Here is an 18,554-nt window from a genome sequence, read left to right on the forward strand (position 1 = left end):
CCTAGTACTATATGGGCGTTGTGACCGTTTATTAATGAAAGGAGTTCTGGGACCTTTTTATAGACGCTCCTGCCGTTTACTGTTAGCACATTAATATTGTTACTCCCTGTTGCATTTTGCTACTCCTACCTTGCCGCGTCTCAGCAGGCGTCTTGTCGGGCCTAGGGAGGGAATTATCTAACCCAAAAAAAAACCATGTGCACTCCACACGTACTCCGCTACCCTTGTAGCCGCTTCCGGCGTGTAGTGCACGCCTGACCTATTCAGGGGGACCCACCCGATAGCGGAGGTCGAGAAATTTGCACCCCAGCTCTCCGCAGAATCGTCTGAGCCTCTGGTTTAAGCCTTCCACTCGGCTCAAAACCAGAGGACCGCGATCGGTTCTGGGGAAGATACTACAAATAGTTAGCTCTGATTCCACCCCGCGAGCGAGGCTTTCCGCCTTCACCAATTCCGCCAACCGCCTGTACGAACTGAGGATGACCTCTGAACCCAGACGGCAGGAGTCATTGGTGCCGACACGAGCAACAATTTGCAGTCGGGTGCACCCAGTGCTCTTTATCGCCGCCGGTAAGGCCTCCTCCACATCTGGGATGAGACCCCCGGCAAGCAGACAGAGTGAACACTGGCTTTCTTCCCCGACCTTTCCGCTGTTTCCCTAAGGGCTCCATCACTCGCCTAACGTTGATCACCATCAGGCTCGTAACGCGAGAGCTATTCGAAGCTTTACAGTGAAAAAGTTACAAAACAATTTCGATTCAAAGTACTGGCCACTCGTGTCTCCCACCTGTCGGGCAGCAGCGGAAGAACTGGGAACCATTTGGGGAGACCCAATTTTGGCGCTTATTCGCACATCGCACTGTAGTAAACAATAAAGTCGCACTCGCCAAATCATGGAGAGAACCGATCTGTGAGCAGGCTTGCGTTCAACAGGCATATCGTACAGTAGTAAATAAGAACTGCGTTATGCAGTGTGTTGGCTGTGGTAGCGAGCCGCCTGCTGATCTAGTGGTGTCCCCACCCCCAGCATAGTTTGTATTGTACTGCTGTAGATAATTATGTCGATGATATATTTATCACTTTTAACTATCCAGATGAATGTGTATGTAGACTCGCGGAGGAATCTTTGAACTATCTTTTACGCTCGGACTAATGGTGCCCAATCAATCATTGTACCATTTGGATTAAAACTTCAATTTGTCGACTGGCACATCAAGTATGAGATTTTTCCCAAACCAACAACAATTACAATTGAAAGAAAACAGCCCTCGGTCACTATTTTTAACGAATGATATAGAGTATAAGTACAGATAAGTACAGATTATACTCTGTATCATACGTTTTTAGTCATAATTCTGTGACCATGTTATAGACCATTCTTTGATTTAAATTCTGAGGAAGACACTCCTAGCAGTGGTGAAACCCGGTTAATTCGTTAAAAATAGTGACCGAGGGCTGTTTCCTTTCATTTGTATTTATTCACGGTCTCTGAACGTGCAGACATGTACAAAATTTTTCCGACAACAATTAATGCTGTATCCATGCATCCTCGTGTTACCCCGCAGCTCATAACCACAGATTTTTTCTGTCTTTGATGAATCGAGTGAGAGGTAAACGGCTAATTTACGAATCTTTTAAACTTGAAATGGATGGTTTGAAATATACCGCATACTTCAGTGGCTATAATTCCAGTCTTGCAGATAGGATGCCCCACTCTAAATTAACCAGTATGAATTATTAGCTCCACAATGCTCGTAATACGCCTGGGTGTACTTTCGCCACTTTGCCGTTTGTGGGTTACACGTCATGTAGGTTTACACGTCCTCTTAAGAAGGATTTTGTTGAATATTTTGTTCCACCCAGGATCGAATTCAGAATTAGCTCACCCAGAACGAACTATCCGACAGAGGTTGTTTTGCTAATTCTGCAGTTTACAAACTGGCGTGCGCCCAACGCCCTCTTGCATACGAGACAGACTGGACGTGACGTTCAGCACGCGTCCGTGGGCATTTAACTGCGAAAAACAGTTCTTCGTTGGCGGAGCATCTAAAGGTTAGCGGGCACGCCGAACCAACAATAGATTCTTTGCAAATGCTTCTCTTGCTAACTGAGGGTAAAAGTGTGATTTTCACAATTTACATGAATGCATGTACTCTGTGCAACTACAACATCACTGGAATTACGTGTGTATCACGAGAATCCAGTAGGAGTTCTCGTTTTCTCCACACGGGAGGCGATGAGGTAATGTATTTTCACACCGCCACATCTCGTCACACAGAACAGTGATTTGAGTAAAGAAACAGGCCAACAGCCATTTATTTGCCAATGTACACTCCTGGAAATGGAAAAAAGAACACATTGACACCGGTGTGTCAGACCCACCATACTTTCTCCAGACACTGCGAGAGGGCTGTACAAACAATGATCACACGCACGGCACACCGGACACACCAGGAACCGCGGTGTTGGCCGTCGAATGGCGCTAGCTGCGCAGCATTTGTGCACCGCCGCCGTCAGTGTCAGCCAGTTTGCCGTGGCATACGGAGCTCCATCGCAGTCTTTAACACTGGTAGCATGCCGCGACAGCGTGGACGTGAACCGTATATGCAGTTGACGGACTTTGAGCGAGGGCGTATAGTGGGCATGCGGGAGGCCGGGTGGACGTACCGCCGAATTGCTCAACACGTGGGGCGTGAGGTCTCCACAGTACATCGATGTTGTCGCCAGTGGTCGGCGGAAGGTGCACGTGCCCGTCGACCTGGGACCGGACCGCAGCGACGCACGGATGCACGCCAAGATCATAGGATCCTACGCAGTGCCGTAGGGGACCGCACCGCCACTTCCCAGCAAATTAGGGACACTGTTGCTCCTGGGGTATCGGCGAGGACCATTCGCAACCGTCTCCATGAAGCTGGGCTACGGTCCCGCACACCGTTAGGCCGTCTTCCGCTCACGCCCCAACATCGTGCAGCCCGCCTCCAGTGGTGTCGCGACAGGCGTGAATGGAGGGACGAATGGAGACGTGTCGTCTTCAGCGATGAGAGTCGCTTCTGCCTTGGTGCCAATGATGGTCGTATGCTTGTTTGGCGCCGTGCAGGTGAGCGCCACAATCAGGACTGCATACGACCGAGGCACACAGGGCCAACACCCGGCATCGTGGTGTGGGGAGCGATCTCCTACACTGGCCGTACACCTCTGGTGATCGTCGAGGGGACACTGAATAGTGCACGGTACATCCAAACCGTCATCGAACCCATCGTTCTACCATTCCTAGACCGCCAAGGGAACTTGCTGTTCCAACAGGACAATGCACATCCGCATGTATACCGTGCCACCCAACGTCCTCTAGAAGGTGTAAGTCAACTACCTTGGCCAGCAAGATCTCCGGATCTGTCCCCCATTGAGCATGTTTGGGACTGGATGAAGCGTCGTCTCACGCGGTCTGCACGTCCAGCACGAACGCTGGTCCAACTGAGGCGCCAGGTGGAAATGGCATGGCAAGCCGTTCCACAGGACTACATCCAGCATCTCTACGATCGTCTCCATGGGAGAATAGCAGCCTGCATTGCTGCGAAAGGTAGATATACACTGTACTAGTGCCGACATTGTGCATGCTCTGTTGCCTGTGTCTATGTGCCTGTGGTTCTGTCAGTGTGATCATGTGATGTATCTGACCCCAGGAATGTGTCAATAAAGTTTCCCCTTCCTGGGACAATGAATTCAAGGTGTTCTTATTTCAATTTCCAGGAGTGTATAATATTTAGGTAAGCATTGTAATGACGTATTTGCACGAGTTACAAGTAGAAATTAATCCAGCGCCACTGAAGCACCTAAGAAGCCATAGACTAATTCAATGCGCATGTAAAAAAATCGATATTAAAGACACACTGTGAAGACATTTGAATATTAAAAGAAAAGCCATCACGCTTCTCATCGTCCACTGCTGTACGATATCACTTTCTTTTTATCTCCTATATAATACCATTACATAGGCGTCATTAGAAGATTTCTAATTTGTTTAAATCTATTGGGAAATGCTGTTATTTTCTTGCACGTGAGCCTAGCATGTGTGAAAAGCAAATTGGTTAATGAATGGACAATTCTACGTGTTTGTAAACTTTTATGGACATAACAAACCACTCAGGTTCTGCCATTGTTACTGAAGTGTTAACATGTTAAATGTGTTTCAAATCCAAGCTCGTAATTATAGTGTCAATTACTCCCAATTTGTGTTTGCTTCAGTTGTTGGAGAACCTTAATCATTTACTTTCTATGTCCCAAGCTTTTCACAGAGCCAACCGTGTCCCACGAAGTGTCACTGTGTGGACAGGACAGTCGAGGCCGACGTTAACATACTACTTGCACCCCCCGCCCCTTGTATGTTGTTGTTGTTGTGGCCTTCAGTCCAGAGACTGGTTTGATGCAGCTCTCCATGCTACTCTATCCTGTGCAAGCTCCTTCATCTCCCAGTACCTACTGCAACCTACATCCTTCTGAATCTACTTAGTGTATTCATCTCTTGGTCTCCTTCTACGATTTTTACCCTCTACGCTGCCCTCCAATGCTAAACTCGTGATCCCTTGATGCCTCAACACATGTCCTACCAACCGATCCCTTCTTCTTCTCAAGTTGATCCACAAACACCTCTTCTCCTCAATCCTCTTCAATACTTCCTCATTAGTTATGTGACCTACCCATCTAATCTTCAGCAATCTTCTGTAGCACCACATTTCGAAAGCTTCTATTCTCTTCTTGTCTAAACTATTTATCGTCCATATTTGACTTCCAAATATGGCCACACTCCATACAAAAACTTTCAGAAACGACTTCCTGACACTTAAATCTATACTCGATGATAACAAATTTCTCTTCTTCAGACACGCTTTCCTTGTCATTCACAGTCTACATATTATATCCTCTCTACTTCGACCATCATCAGTTATTTTGCTCCCCAAATAGCAAAACTCCTTTATTACTTTAAGCCTCTCATTTCCTAATGTAATTCCCTCAGAATCACCCGACTTAATTCGACTGCATTCCATTATCCTAGTTTTGCTTTTGTTGATGTTCATCTTATATCCTCCTTTCAAGACACCGCCCATTCCGTTCAACTGCTCTTCCAAGTCCTTTGCTGTCTCTGACAGAATTACAATGTCATCGGCGAACCTCAAAGTTTTTATTTCTTTTTCATGAATTTTAATGCATACTCCGAACTTTTCTGCTGGCGCAATATACAGATTTAATAGCATCGGGGAGAGGCTACAACCCTGTCTCACTCCCTTCCCAACTACTGCTTCCCTTTCATGTCCCTCGACTCTTATAACTGGCATCTGGTTTGCGTACAAATTGTAAATAGACTTTCGCTTCCTGTATTTTACCCCTGCCACCTTCAGAATTTGAAAGAGAGTATTCCAGTCAACATTGTCAAAAGCTTTCTCTAAGTCTACAAATGCTAGAAACGTAGGTTTGCCTTTCCTTAATCTTCCTTCTGAGATAAGTCGTAAGGTCAGTACTGCCTCACGTGTTCCAGTATTTCGACGGAATCCAAACTGATCTTCCCCAAGGTCGTTTTCTACTAGTTTTTCCATTCGTCTGTAAAGAATTCGCGTCAGTATCTTGCAGCTGTGGGTTATAAAAACTGATAGTTCGGTAATTTTCACATCTGTCAGCACCTGCTTTCTTTGGGATTGGAATTATTATATTCTTCTTGAAGTCTGAGGGTATTTCACCTGTCCCACATATCTTGTTCACCAGATGGTAGAGTTTTGTCAGGACTGGCTCTCCCAAGGCCGTCAGTAGTTCTAAAGGAATGTTGTCTACTCCCGGGGCCTTGTTTCGCCTCAGGTCTTTCAGTGCTCTGTCAATTCTTCACGCAGTATCATATCTCCCATTTCATTTTCATCCACATCCTCTTCCATTTCCATAATATTGTCCTCAAGTCCATCGCCCTTGTATAGACCCTCTATATACTCCTTCCACCTTTCTGCTTTCCCTTCTTTGTTTAGAACTGGGTTTCCATCTGAGCTGTTGATATTCATATAAGTGTCTCTAGTAATATTCTTCTTCAAACTCTGTTGTAAACTGGCCCTTAGGTACATTTTCAGTGCGAGGTACGTCCGGGAACCGCTCGGCCACAGCGGTCGGCTAAGCGTTTTGCTGTAGCTCCCAACACGCTGCAGAGCGCAGTTATGCTTTACTATTTTGCGATATGTCTGTTCACTGCAAGCCTTTCCACACACCGTTATTTTTTTTCTATGATTTGGTGAGTGTGACTGACTGTCTAATAGTTCCCGGTTACGCTCTTCGTGCCCATAGATACGGAAAGCCCGTGCAAGTCGTTGTCTGTTGACCTCGACGTTGACGGGACGTTAAACTCAACCTTCCTCCCTTCCTTTACTTATCTGTTTTGGAAGGAATTTTTATAGAAATTTGTTTGCCTTTTCAGCTCTTCCGGTTTTATATTTGACGATTGCGATTACGCTCCGTTAAGTGTTTACTTTTTAGCTAGTTCTGTTTACGCTAAGGCAAGTTCTTTTCATAAGTTACTTACGTCAGAAGTTACTTAGCAGGAGTCGGATAGGCCCGTAGTCAACATTTCACGTAATACCTAAGTCGAAACACGGCCCCGGGAGTAGACAACGTTCCAATAGAACTACTGACAGCCTTGGCAGAGCCAGTCCTGACAAAACTCTCCCATCTGGAGAGCAAGATGTACGAGACAGGCGAAATACCCTCAGGCTTCAAGAAAAGTACAATAAGTCCAGTTCCTAAGAAAGCAGGTGTTGACAGATGTGAAAATTACCGAACTATCAGATGGAACACGTGAGGCAGTACTGACCTTACGACTTATCTCAGAAGGAAGATTAAGAAAAGGCAAACCTACGTTTCTAGCATTTGTAGACTTAGAGAAAGCTTTTGACAATGTTGACTGGAATACTCTCTTTCAAATTCTGAAGGTGGCAGGGGTAAAATACAGGAAGCGAAAGTCTATTTACAATTTGTACAGAAACCAGATGGCAGTTATAAGAGTCGAGGGACATGAAAGGGAAGCAGTGGTTGGGAAGTGAGTGAGACAGGGTTGTAGCCTCTCCCCGATGCTACTGAATCTGTATATTGAGCCAGCAGTAAAGTAAACACAAGTAAAGTTCGGAGTATGCATTAAAATTCATGAAGAAGAAATAAAAACTTTGAGGTTCGCCAATGACATTGTAATTCTGTCAGAGACAGCAAAGGACTTGGAAGAGCAGTTGAACGGAATGGGCGGTGTCTTGAAAGGAGGATATAAGATGAACATCAACAAAAGCGAAACGAGGATAATGGAATGAAGTCGAATTAATTCGGGTGATGCTGAGGGAATTAGATTAGGAAATGAGACACTTAAAGCAGTACAGGAGTTTTGCTATTTGGGGAGCAAAATAACTGATGATGGTCGAAGTAAAGAGGATATAAAATGTAGACTGGCAATGGCAAGGAAAGCGGTTCTGAAGGAGAGAAATTTGTTAACATATTGTATTGATTCAAGTGTCGGGAAGTCGTTTCTGGAAGTATTTGTATGGAGTGTAGTCATGTATGGAAGTGAAAGATTGACGATAAATAGCTTAGACAAGAAGAGAATAGAAGCTTTCGAAATGTGGTGCTACAGAAGATTGCTGAAGATTAGATGGGTAGATCACATAACTAATGAGGAGGTACTGAATAGGATTTATTTAAAGACAAACTCTTTTCACTTTTTGAGTAAACTCCAAGATGTAGCTACGAATAAAGTTACCTTACAGGCGGCCGAGCACGCATGCGCCATGTGCTTCATCATGCACGCTTCTGAAGCTTGCAGTCAAAGTTCATGGCCACGTTTAACGTTTTCGCTTAGCATGGTGGGTAGCGTTGTGTAGGCTTGATTCGGTAATTAGACGGCCAGACTCGAGGCTGATACCTCTGCCTCAGCGCTTATGTATGTATGTACATGTGAGTGCCCCTGTCCGTGTAGAGGCGGCGCTTTCTCCGGAGGAGAGAAGAGCATCTGCCGGCACAAAAGACACACGTGACGCGTCGTGACGTTACACGCGACGCAGACAATGGCGGCGGCGGGCATATATAGGCTTGGCGAACACACGCCGCGGTCCGTGTCTTCCTCTGGTTCAGCAGCACGGCGGCCGAGCGCAGTCCTGTCCTCACCATGGCAAGTGAGTGGTCGGCGCACAGCGGTGTTCCACAGGGTTCCTTATTGTGGCCATCACGTTTTTCTGCTGTCTATTAACCACTTTTCAACAGCAGCATTATTAGACAACAACTTGTTTTGTTTGCTAATGATCACGAACATTGCCACAAATAGGAAATTAAGAATAGTTTCAGAAATATCTGTTAATTATATTTTCATCGATATTAATAAATGGTTACTAGTTAATTCTTTGTCATATAACTTTCAAAAGTCAAACTATATTTAGCTCAGGTTTCCTGAGAGCATTACTCTCACTATTTCTCTCAAATATGGCGACGAGTAGACAGAAGAGTTTAAAACTTCATAATAAATTCATTTGGGTGGAGCATACCAAAGCAGTGCTGAAGTGCTGGCACAAATCGTTATTTGTAACGTGGCTTCTGTCAGACAATGAGTATCTGACACATAGCAACTAATTACAGGTGCTATCTCATAGGGTTCCACCTTAGGGTCATTACATTTTATTGCCTACTGGGTGATCAAAAAGTCAGTATAAATTTGAAAACTGAACAAATCACGGAATAATGTAGATAGAGTGGTGTAAATTGACACACATGCTTGGAATGACATGGGGTTTTATTAGAACCAAAGAAATACAAAAGTTCAAAAAATGTCCGAGAGATGGCGCTTCATTTGATCAGAGTAGCAATAATTAGCATAACAAAGTAAGACAAAGCAAAGATAATGTTCTTTACAGGAAATGCTCAAAATGTCCACCATCATTCCTCAGCAATAGCTATTGTCGAGGTATAATGTTGTGAACAGCACTGTAAAGCATGTCCTGAATTATGGTGAGGCATTGGCGTCCGATGTTGTCTTTCAGCATCCCTAGAGATGTCGGTCGATCACGATACACTTGCGACTTCAGGTAACCCCAAACCCAATAAACGCACGGACTGAGGTCTGGGGACCTGGGAGGCCAGGCGTGACGAAAGTGGCGGCTGAGCACACGATCATCACCAAATGACGCGCGCAAGAGATCTATCACGCGTCTAGCAATATGGTTGGTTCTAATAAAACCCCTTGTCATCCCAAGCATGTGTGTCAATTTTTACCTCTCTGTCTACATTATTCCGTTATTAAGTTTTCAAATTTATACTGACTTTTTGATCGCCCAGTATATAATGACATTTTGTCATCAACATTACCAGATACCAACTTCTGCTGAAACAAACATTTCAGTAAACTCAAGCCAAGTATGGTTTTAGAAATATTGGTTACTAAAATGATCATGTAGATCTATAAATGATTCCTAGCTAATTCTTTGTCACTATACTTTTGAAAGTCACACCTTATAGAGTTCAGGACTTGTAAGAGATTTGCTCTCACTGTGTGTGTGCAGATAGCAGCAGGTAGAAAAGGTTGACAGTGCTAAATTGTTGTAATTACAACTTGATAATACGTTGAGATGGGTGGAACACACTGTAGTTGTGCTTAGGCTTCTAAGCAAATGTTTGTTTGTAATGCTGATGTCAGACATAAGTTGTAAAAAAATAAAAAGTCTAGGTCACTTTCTCGTCAAAGAAAGTGAGTAACAGACACATAGCAATAAATTACAATTAATGTCTCATGAGGTTACATCTTAGGGCCATTGCTTTTCATGCTGTATATTAATGACTTTTCAGCAACAACATTACCAGAGAGCAACTTTGTTTTGTTTGATAATGATACAAATAGTTTAGTGAATAGCAAACCAAATATAGTTTTAGAAAGCTCGGATAGTGAAATTTTCATGAACATCAATAAATGATTTGTAGAGAATTCTTTGTTACGAGATTTTGAAAAGTCACTCTATATGCCAGCTCGAGACTTCTATGAGATTTACTCCCAGTAAATTTGGTGTCAAACAGATGGAAGATGTTGGCACTGCTCAATGCTTGCGATTACAATTTGATAACAAATTCAGTTGGAACCAGCGCACCTCAGCAGTCCTGAAGTACCCAAACAAATCTTTATTTGTAACGTAGCTGTTGTCTGACATAGTTTATATAATAATTACTTCCTCATCGTCACAAGTTAGTAGTCGACACATACCAACTAATTACACGTGACGTCCAAAGAGGTTCTATTTTAGGGCCAAATTTTATTGTGTATTCACCAGTAAGATATCCAATTTTTGCGTTTTATTTGCAGATGATACAAATATTGCAGTAAGTAGCAAATCATGTATAGTTTCAGAAACATCGGTTAATGAAATTTTCATGTATGTCAATAAGTGGTTTTTGACCAGGTCTTTGTGACTACACTTTAAAAAGTCACATTATACGCATTTTAGGACTTGTAAGAGGTTTCCTAGCAATGTTGTTGTTGTTGTTGTTGTTGTTGTGGTCTTCAGTCCTGAGACTGGTTTGATGCAGCTCTCCATGCTACTCTATCCTGTGCAAGCTTCTTCATCTCCCAGTACCTACTGCAACCTACATCCTTCTGAATCTGCTTAGTGTACTCATCTCTCGGTCTCCCTCTACGATTTTTACCCTCCACACTGCCCTCCAATGCTAAATTTGTGATCCCTTGATGCCTCTAAACATGTCCTACCAATCGATCCCTTCTTCTAGTCAAGTTGTGCCACAAACTTCTCTTCTCCCCAATCCTATTCAATACCTCCTCATTAGTTACGTCATCTATCCACCTTATCTTCAGTATTCTTCTGTAGCACCACATTTCGAAAGCTTCTATTCTCTTCTTGTCCAAACTAGTTATCGTCCATGTTTCACTTCCATACATGGCTACACTCCAAACAAATATTTTCAGAAATGACTTCCTGACACTTAAATCTATATTCGATGTTAACAAATTTCTATTCTTCAGAAACGCTTTCCCTGCCATTGTCAGTCTACATTTTATATCCTCTCTACTTCGACCATCATCAGTTATTTTACTTCCTAAATAGCAAAACTCCTTTACTACTTTAAGTGTCTCATTTCCTAATCTAATTCCCTCAGCATCACCCCATTTAATTGGACTACATTCCATTATCCTCGTTTTGCTTTTGTTGATGTTCATCTTATATCCTCCTTTCAAGACACTGTCCATTCCGTTCAACTGCTCTTCCAAGTCCTTTGCCGTCTCTGACAGAATTACAATGTCATCGGCGAACCTCAAAGTTTTTACTTCGTCTCCATGAATTTTAATACCTACTCCAAATTTTTCTTTTGTTTCCTTTACTGCTTGCTCAATATAGAGATTGAATAACATTGGGGAGAGGCTACAACCCTGTCTCACTCCTTTCCCAACCACTGCTTCCCTTTCATGCCCCTCGACTTTTATGACTGCCATCTGGTTTCTGTACAAATTGTAAATAGCCTTTCGCTCCCTGTATTTTACCCCTGCCACCTTTAGAATTTGAAAAAGAGTATTCCAGTCAACATTGTCAAAAGCTTTCTCTAAGTCTACAAATGCTAGTAACGTAGGTTTGCCTTTTCTTAATCTTTCTTCTAAGATAAGTCGTAAGGTCAGTATTTCCTCACGTGTTCCAACATTTCGACGGAATCCAAACTGATCCTCCCCGAGGTCCGCATCTACCAGTTTTTCCATTCGTCTGTAAAGAATTCGCGTTAGTGTTTTGCAGCTGTGACTTATTAAACTGATAGTTCGGTAATTTTCACATCTGTCAGCACCTGCTTTCTTTGGGATTGGAATTATTATATTCTTCTTGAAGTCTGAGGGTATTTCGCCTGTCTCATACATCTTGCTCACCAGCTGGTAGAGTTTTGTCATGACTGGCTCTCCCAAGGCCGTCAGTAGTTCTAATGGAATGTTGTCTACTCCGGGGGCCTTGTTTCGACTCAGGTCTTTCAGTGCTCTGTCAAACTCTTCACGCAGTATCGTATCTCCCATTTCGTTTTCATCTACATCCTCTTCCATTTCCATAATATTGTCCTCAAGTACATCATCCTTGTATAAACCTTCTATATACTCCTTCCACCTTTCTGCCTTCCCTTCTTTGCTTAGAATTGGGTTGCCATCTGAGCTCTTGATATTCATACACGTGGTTTTCTTCTCTCCAAAGGTCTCTTTAATTTTCCTGTAGGCAGTATCTATCTTACCCCTAGTGAGATAAGCTTCTACATCCTTACATTTGTCCTCTAGCCATCCCTGTTTAGCCATTTTGCACTTCCTGTCGATCTCATTTTTGAGACGTTTGTATTCCTTTTTGCCTGCTTCATTTACTGCATTTTTATATTTTCTCCTTTCATCAATTAAGTTCAATATTTCTTCTGTTACCCAAGGATTTCTAGCAGCCCTCGTCTTTTTACCTACTTGATCCTCTGCTGCCTTCACTACTTCATCCCTCAGAGCTACCCATTCTTCTTCTACCGTATTTCTTTCCCCTATTCCTGTCAATTGTTCCCTTATGCTTTCCCTGAAACTCTGTTCAAACTCTGGTTCATTCAGTTTATCCAGGTCCCATCTCCTTAATTTCCCACATTTTTGCAGTTTCTTCAGTTTTGAAATGAAATGTCGTGTGACTACGCTCCCTTCGGGTAGACCCTTCGCAGGGAGCAAGTGTTTCCATTTGACGCCTCTTCGACAACTAGCGCGTCGATGAGGATGAAAAGACGATAATTAGGACAACACAACATCCATTCCCTGAGTGGAGAAAATCTCCGACCCATCCGGGAATCAAACCCGGGTCCTTAGGATTGACATTCTGTCGCGCTGACCACTCAGCAACCGGAGATGGACTAAAATTTGGTGACAAATAGATGAAATAGGTTGACACTGTTTAATTCGTTTGACTACAACTCGGTAATAAATTTAGTTGGGAGGAGGTACATCACAGCAGTGCTAAAGTGCCTGAACAAATCTTTACTTGCTACGCACACAGACTACATAAAAATAAAAAAGCCGGCGTACCTACTCATCGTGGCAAGTGAGCAGCCGGAAACGTGGCAAGTAAGTGAATGAGGTGTCCATTATGATTCCATCTTAGAGACATTACTATTTCTTATACAGGGTGTTACAAAAAGATGCGGCCAAACTTTCAGGAAACATTCCTCACACACAAAGAAAGAAAATATGTTAGGTGTACATGTGTCCGGAAACGCTTACTTTCCATGTTAGAGCTCATGTTATTACTTCTCTTCACATTAATCATGGAATGGAAACACACAGCAACAGAACGTAACAGCGTGACTTCAAACACCGTCGCATGGAATCCCTGATGCGCTGATGCAGCCCTGGAGAATGGCGTATTGTATCACAGCCGTCCACAATACGAGCACGAAGAGTCTCTACATTTGGTACCGGGGTTGCGTAGACAAGAGCTTTCAAATCCCCCCATAAATGAAAGTGAAGAGGGTTGAGGTCAGGTGAGCGTGGAGGCCGTGGAATTGGTTCGCCTCTACCAATCCATCGGTCACCGAATCTGTTGAGAAGCGTACGAACACTTCGACTGAAATGTGCAGGAGCTCCATCGTGCATGAACCACATGTTGTGTCGTACTTGTAAAGGCACATGTTCTAGCAGCATAGGTAGAGTATCCTGTATCAAATCATGATAACTTGTCCATTAAGCGTAGGTGGAAGAACATGGGGCCCAATCAAGAAATCGCCAACAATGCCTGCCCAAACGTTCACAGAATATCTGTGTTGATGACGTGATTGCACAACTGCGTGCGGATTCTCGTCAGCCCACACATGACGATTGTGAAAATTTACAATTTGATCACGTAGGAATGAAGCCTCATCCGTAAAGAGAACATTTGCACTGAAATGAGGATTGACACATTGTTGGATGAACCATTCGCAGAAGTGTACCCGTGGAGGCCAACCAGCTGCTGGTAGTGCCTGCACACGCTGTACATGGTACGGAAACAACTGATTCTCCCGTAGCACTCTCCATACAGTGACGTGGTCAACGATACCTTGTACAGGAGCAACTTCTCTGACGCTGGAATTAGGGTTATCGTCAACTGCACGAAGAATTGCCTCGTCCATTGCACGTGTCCTCGTCGTTCTAGGTCTACCCCAGTCCCGAGTCATAGGCTGGAATGTTCCGTGCTCTCTAAGACGCCGATCAATTGCTTCGAACGTTTTCCTGTCGGGACACCTTCGTTCTGGAAATCTGTCTCGATACAAACGTACCGCGCCACGGCTATTGCCCCGTGCTAATCCATACATCAAATGCCAACTCCGCATTTGTAAACATTGCACTGACTGCAAAACCACGTTCGTGATGAACACTAACCTGTTGATGCTACGTACTGATGTGCTTGATGCTAGTACTGAAGAGCAATGAGTCGCATGTCAACACAAGCACCGAAGTCAACATCACCTTCCTTCAATTGGGCCAACTGGCGGTGAATCGAGGAAGTACAGTACATACTGACAAAACTAAAATGAGCTCTAACATGGAAATTAAGCGTTTCCGGACACATGTCCACATAACATATTTTCTTTATTTGTGTGTGAGGAATGTTTCCTGAAAGTTTGGCCGTATCTTTTTGTAACACCCTGTAAATGTTAATGAAGTTTCACCAGTTTTTTAATACTTTTGTTTGCATGGCCATCTTCAGCAGCAGCCGTTAAAAATCCGTTACTATTGGTTATCCGTCTTCAGCTGACTGCAGTTTAATTGAAAGAGAATTACACCAGACGTGTTTCGCTTTTATTTTTAAAGCATCTTCCGTCGTTATTCTGCAAATAGAATACATACGTATGTACCTTTTTTTGCAGAATAACCACGGAAGATGGCGAAAAGCGTCTGGTGTAATTACTTTTAGTAAATTTGCAGTCAGCTCAAGACGGATAACCAATAGTGACATAAGTTTTTTGTTTCCTAATGATGCGAACATTACAATAAATAGTACAGTAAGTATAGTTTTAGAAAGATCGATTAATGTAATTTTCGTGGGCATTAATAAATGGTCCCTATGCAATTCTTTGCCACTAAACTTCGATAAATGACATTCTATGCACTTCAGGTCCTTTATGGGGTTGCCTCCTCTTGTTGTTCTCGCTCGGTATTTTTTCCGCGAACTTCAAGTTGAATGACTGTATTTATAAAAGGAAGCTAACGCGGAAAAACTACACTAATATATTTTCTGTCGTTAAACTGAAGCCCAGTAACTTTTTTCTGACATACAAATACATTTTCTCTCATCAATGTTATACTCTGCCCAGCTGAGCTACTTAACATGTGTACATTCCTTCTTTTCCAAACATTTATCAATGAAAGAAATTAGAAATTACCACCTGAGCCTGGTTATTTTATTCAAACCTCCGTCTCCCTCACGCTTGATCACGTCACTAAACTGACAATTCTTCAATGTCTCAAGTATGTCCCGTAAATTGATTCCTTTTCTTAGTCAAGATGTGCCCTAAAATTTTTCTCCCAAGCTGAGTCAGGGCCTCCTCATTAGTTAATTTTGCCACCTAATCTCCAGCAATCTTCTGCAGCACGACATTTCAAACGATTCTGTTCTCTTCTTGGATGAGTTTCACCACCGTATAAGACGACACTCCAGCACATGTCTAAAATATGACGACAGCCAGAAGTGGCAGTTTTTAACTCATTGAGTTTTACATCTTTATAATTAATTCAACTGGGACGAGCATACCATAGAACTGCTCAATTGCCTAGACAAATATTTATTTGCTATGGAGAAGTTGTCAGATACTGGTCACACAAAAATAAAAATCTAGCATTCTCTGTTTATTCTCATTCAGTATATTATCATTTGGGATTATCTGTTGGGGAACTCGTGTAGCCGATCTAAAGTTTTCCGACTTACACGAATTATTTGTTGGGTGAACTCAAGAACGCGTTGCAGGAGTGTGCTCAGGGATACTTAGTGCTGATTCCCAATATATTTATTCCTTTATGAAATTTATCATAAATAACTTATCTCTTGCATTGTCGAATGAAAAAAACACACGACAATGGTGTAATATCCTGCAAAATTTATTGTTTTACGAACATGTTTTCGGCTATTACATTACAGTCAAGTATAAAGATAAAAATATATGTGTGTGTGAAATTTTTGTCGAATTAAAGAGTTATGAAAACTTCTACTACAGAATATGTCATTTCGTTTCCAATAATTGTTTATCTCTGATTTAGAACTAATACGAGAAGGGTTATATCAGTGAATGTGCTACATGAAGCTATTTCCGTTATCTAAAATATGTCGCATATTAAACAATGAACTACACGACAAATTGTGTTCTGAGTGAAAAAATAAGTGTAGCAGTATAAAGGATGTTTGTTTTATCTTGGACTAACTAAATAACCCAAAAAGTAGGAATCGTACGAAAAAAACGCCCCTGATGAAATATTGGTATTTTTCAAAGGGGACATCTGCCTGCGCTCAAAATGGCTCTGAGCACTATGGGACTCAACTGCTGTGGTCATCAGTCCCCTAGAACTTAGAACTGCTGAAACCTAACTAACTTAAGGACATCACACACATCCATGCCCGAGGCAGGATTCGAACCTGCGACCGTAGCAGCAGCGCGGTTCTGGACTAAAGCGCCTAGAACCGCTCGACCACTGCGGCCGGCCTGCGCTCAAATGGCTACCCCCTGTTCAGTAAATCATTCGACTTTTCTGAAATTGTAATCATTTGTTTGTCTCTACATGTACATCAAGTCCAGCGATTTCCATTGCATTCGGATGCGTTGTGTTTTTCGTCTCAGAGTGTATTTAACACGATACCTCCTTATAAAGTATTCAGAAGTTTGAAGCGATTTTATACATGGGAATTCGTTACCTTAAAGAATCGGGGTTTACTCGTCTCATATCTCTGACGATGATTCGTCCGTCAGATGGGAACGTTAATCTCTGCCTCTTTCGTGCTGCTGAGGACGAGTAATCTATTTGTCTGCACCGCGTTTCACCCTCCCCTTCTATCACCATCATCACCATCATATAACACAAATACAACACTATACTATACGCGCAAGTGTTGCATTCATCTGCACTCTACAAGTACACACGCGACACACCTCTCACGTGTCCTCAAGGAAAGAAGAGAGTTTGCGCGGAAAACACCCTTTCCAACATGTGGCCGAACTCACCAGTACGATATCCAGCCAACAACGCCGTGCTACATTTACATTCACCTCCCGCTAAAACTTTGACGATGAGGCCTGTTTATTTTCACATAAGATGCGTTACATTTACTCTACAGATAAATCACGTTGCAGAAACCGGGCTGTTGTCAAACAGTAAGATTGTCTCACAATTACAAGTAAGTACGTGAAGCATAATGAAACGGAGCATTCGGGGTTTCTTATGTCGGTTCTTCTACATACACTGAAGAGCCAAAGAAGCTGGTACATCTGCCTAATATCGAGCAGGGCCCCAGCGAGCACGCACAAGTGCCGCAGCATGACTTATGTCTGAAGTAGTGGTGGAGGGAATCGACACCTTGAATCCTACAGGGCTGTCCATAAATCCCTAAGAGTACGAGAGGGTGGTGACTCCTTCTGAACAGTAGCCATCCAAGAAATGGTCAAAAATGTTCGTGTCTGGAGAGTTTGGTGGCCAGAGGAAGTGTTTAAACACAGAAGAGTGTTCCTGGGGAACTACTCTGTAGCAATCCTGGATGTGTGGGGTGTCGCATTGTCCTGTTGGAATTACCCAAGTCCGTCGGAACGCACAATGGACATGAATGGATGCAGTTGATCAGACAGGATGCTTACGTTTGTGTCAGGTGTCGAGCAACATCGACTCAAAGAAAGGCCTCGGCGCTTGTTGGTGACGTCACGTCAGCTAGGCACGACGAACGCCAGGTCTGTTGCAGGCAGAAACGCCTGGGCATGCTTATCACTGTAAATCTCTTATTTTTGGACAAAATGTTTGGTATTCCTTTGGATTCTGCAGTTTTATTTAGATGAAAGATTTTCTTACTATCGTAAAGCTACAAATAAAGACCGTAGTTCTGTATTATTGAATCCTGTCGAAACAAACGTAGATCAATATGACAAGACGCTTTGCCCCATCGCAAGCTTCGGAAATTTTACATTCGAGTAACTATATTTACTTGATCCACTTTGTTATCGAAACTTACCCCAACCCCCTTACAATTAACTCGTTTCTTTTATTTATTTATTTATTTTCGTTTGACGTCGTCACTGGAAATGTGAACTAATTCACATGCGTAAATGTCCAACTGTTGCCAGTCATTAGATTACAGTCGTTTTCAACAAAAGGAATTCTTAACAGGAAACAAAATAGCTTCTTACATCGAAAATACTGCTGAGCTTAAAGTTTTTTAAACATGCGCATTAGAAAAGATAAATATTCCCCTCTTGCAACTGAAAGGAGAAACTTTATTTAACAAAACAAGTATCTCTCTTTTGCCCACTCCTTCCCCCAACGTTTACAATCGCAA

At 42.8% G+C, this 18,554-nt stretch overlaps 1 protein-coding gene across 2 annotated transcripts in view; it reads left to right on the forward strand.

Annotated features, from left to right (window-relative positions):
* Nucleotides 1–8,107: 8,107 nt before the first annotated feature.
* The window catches only part of LOC126292163 (uncharacterized), a 105,626-nt gene continuing 95,179 nt past the window's right edge, over nucleotides 8,108–18,554 (forward strand). For both annotated transcript variants that reach the window (XM_049986000.1, XM_049986001.1), the window contains exon 1: nucleotides 8,108–8,180. In XM_049986000.1, coding sequence (XP_049841957.1) covers nucleotides 8,174–8,180 — 7 coding nt within the window. In that variant the 5' untranslated portion in view covers nucleotides 8,108–8,173. The remainder of the gene's footprint in view (nucleotides 8,181–18,554) is intronic.

Source organism: Schistocerca gregaria, chromosome 9, assembly GCF_023897955.1.
Source record: "Schistocerca gregaria isolate iqSchGreg1 chromosome 9, iqSchGreg1.2, whole genome shotgun sequence".
NCBI lineage: Eukaryota > Metazoa > Arthropoda > Insecta > Orthoptera > Acrididae > Schistocerca > Schistocerca gregaria.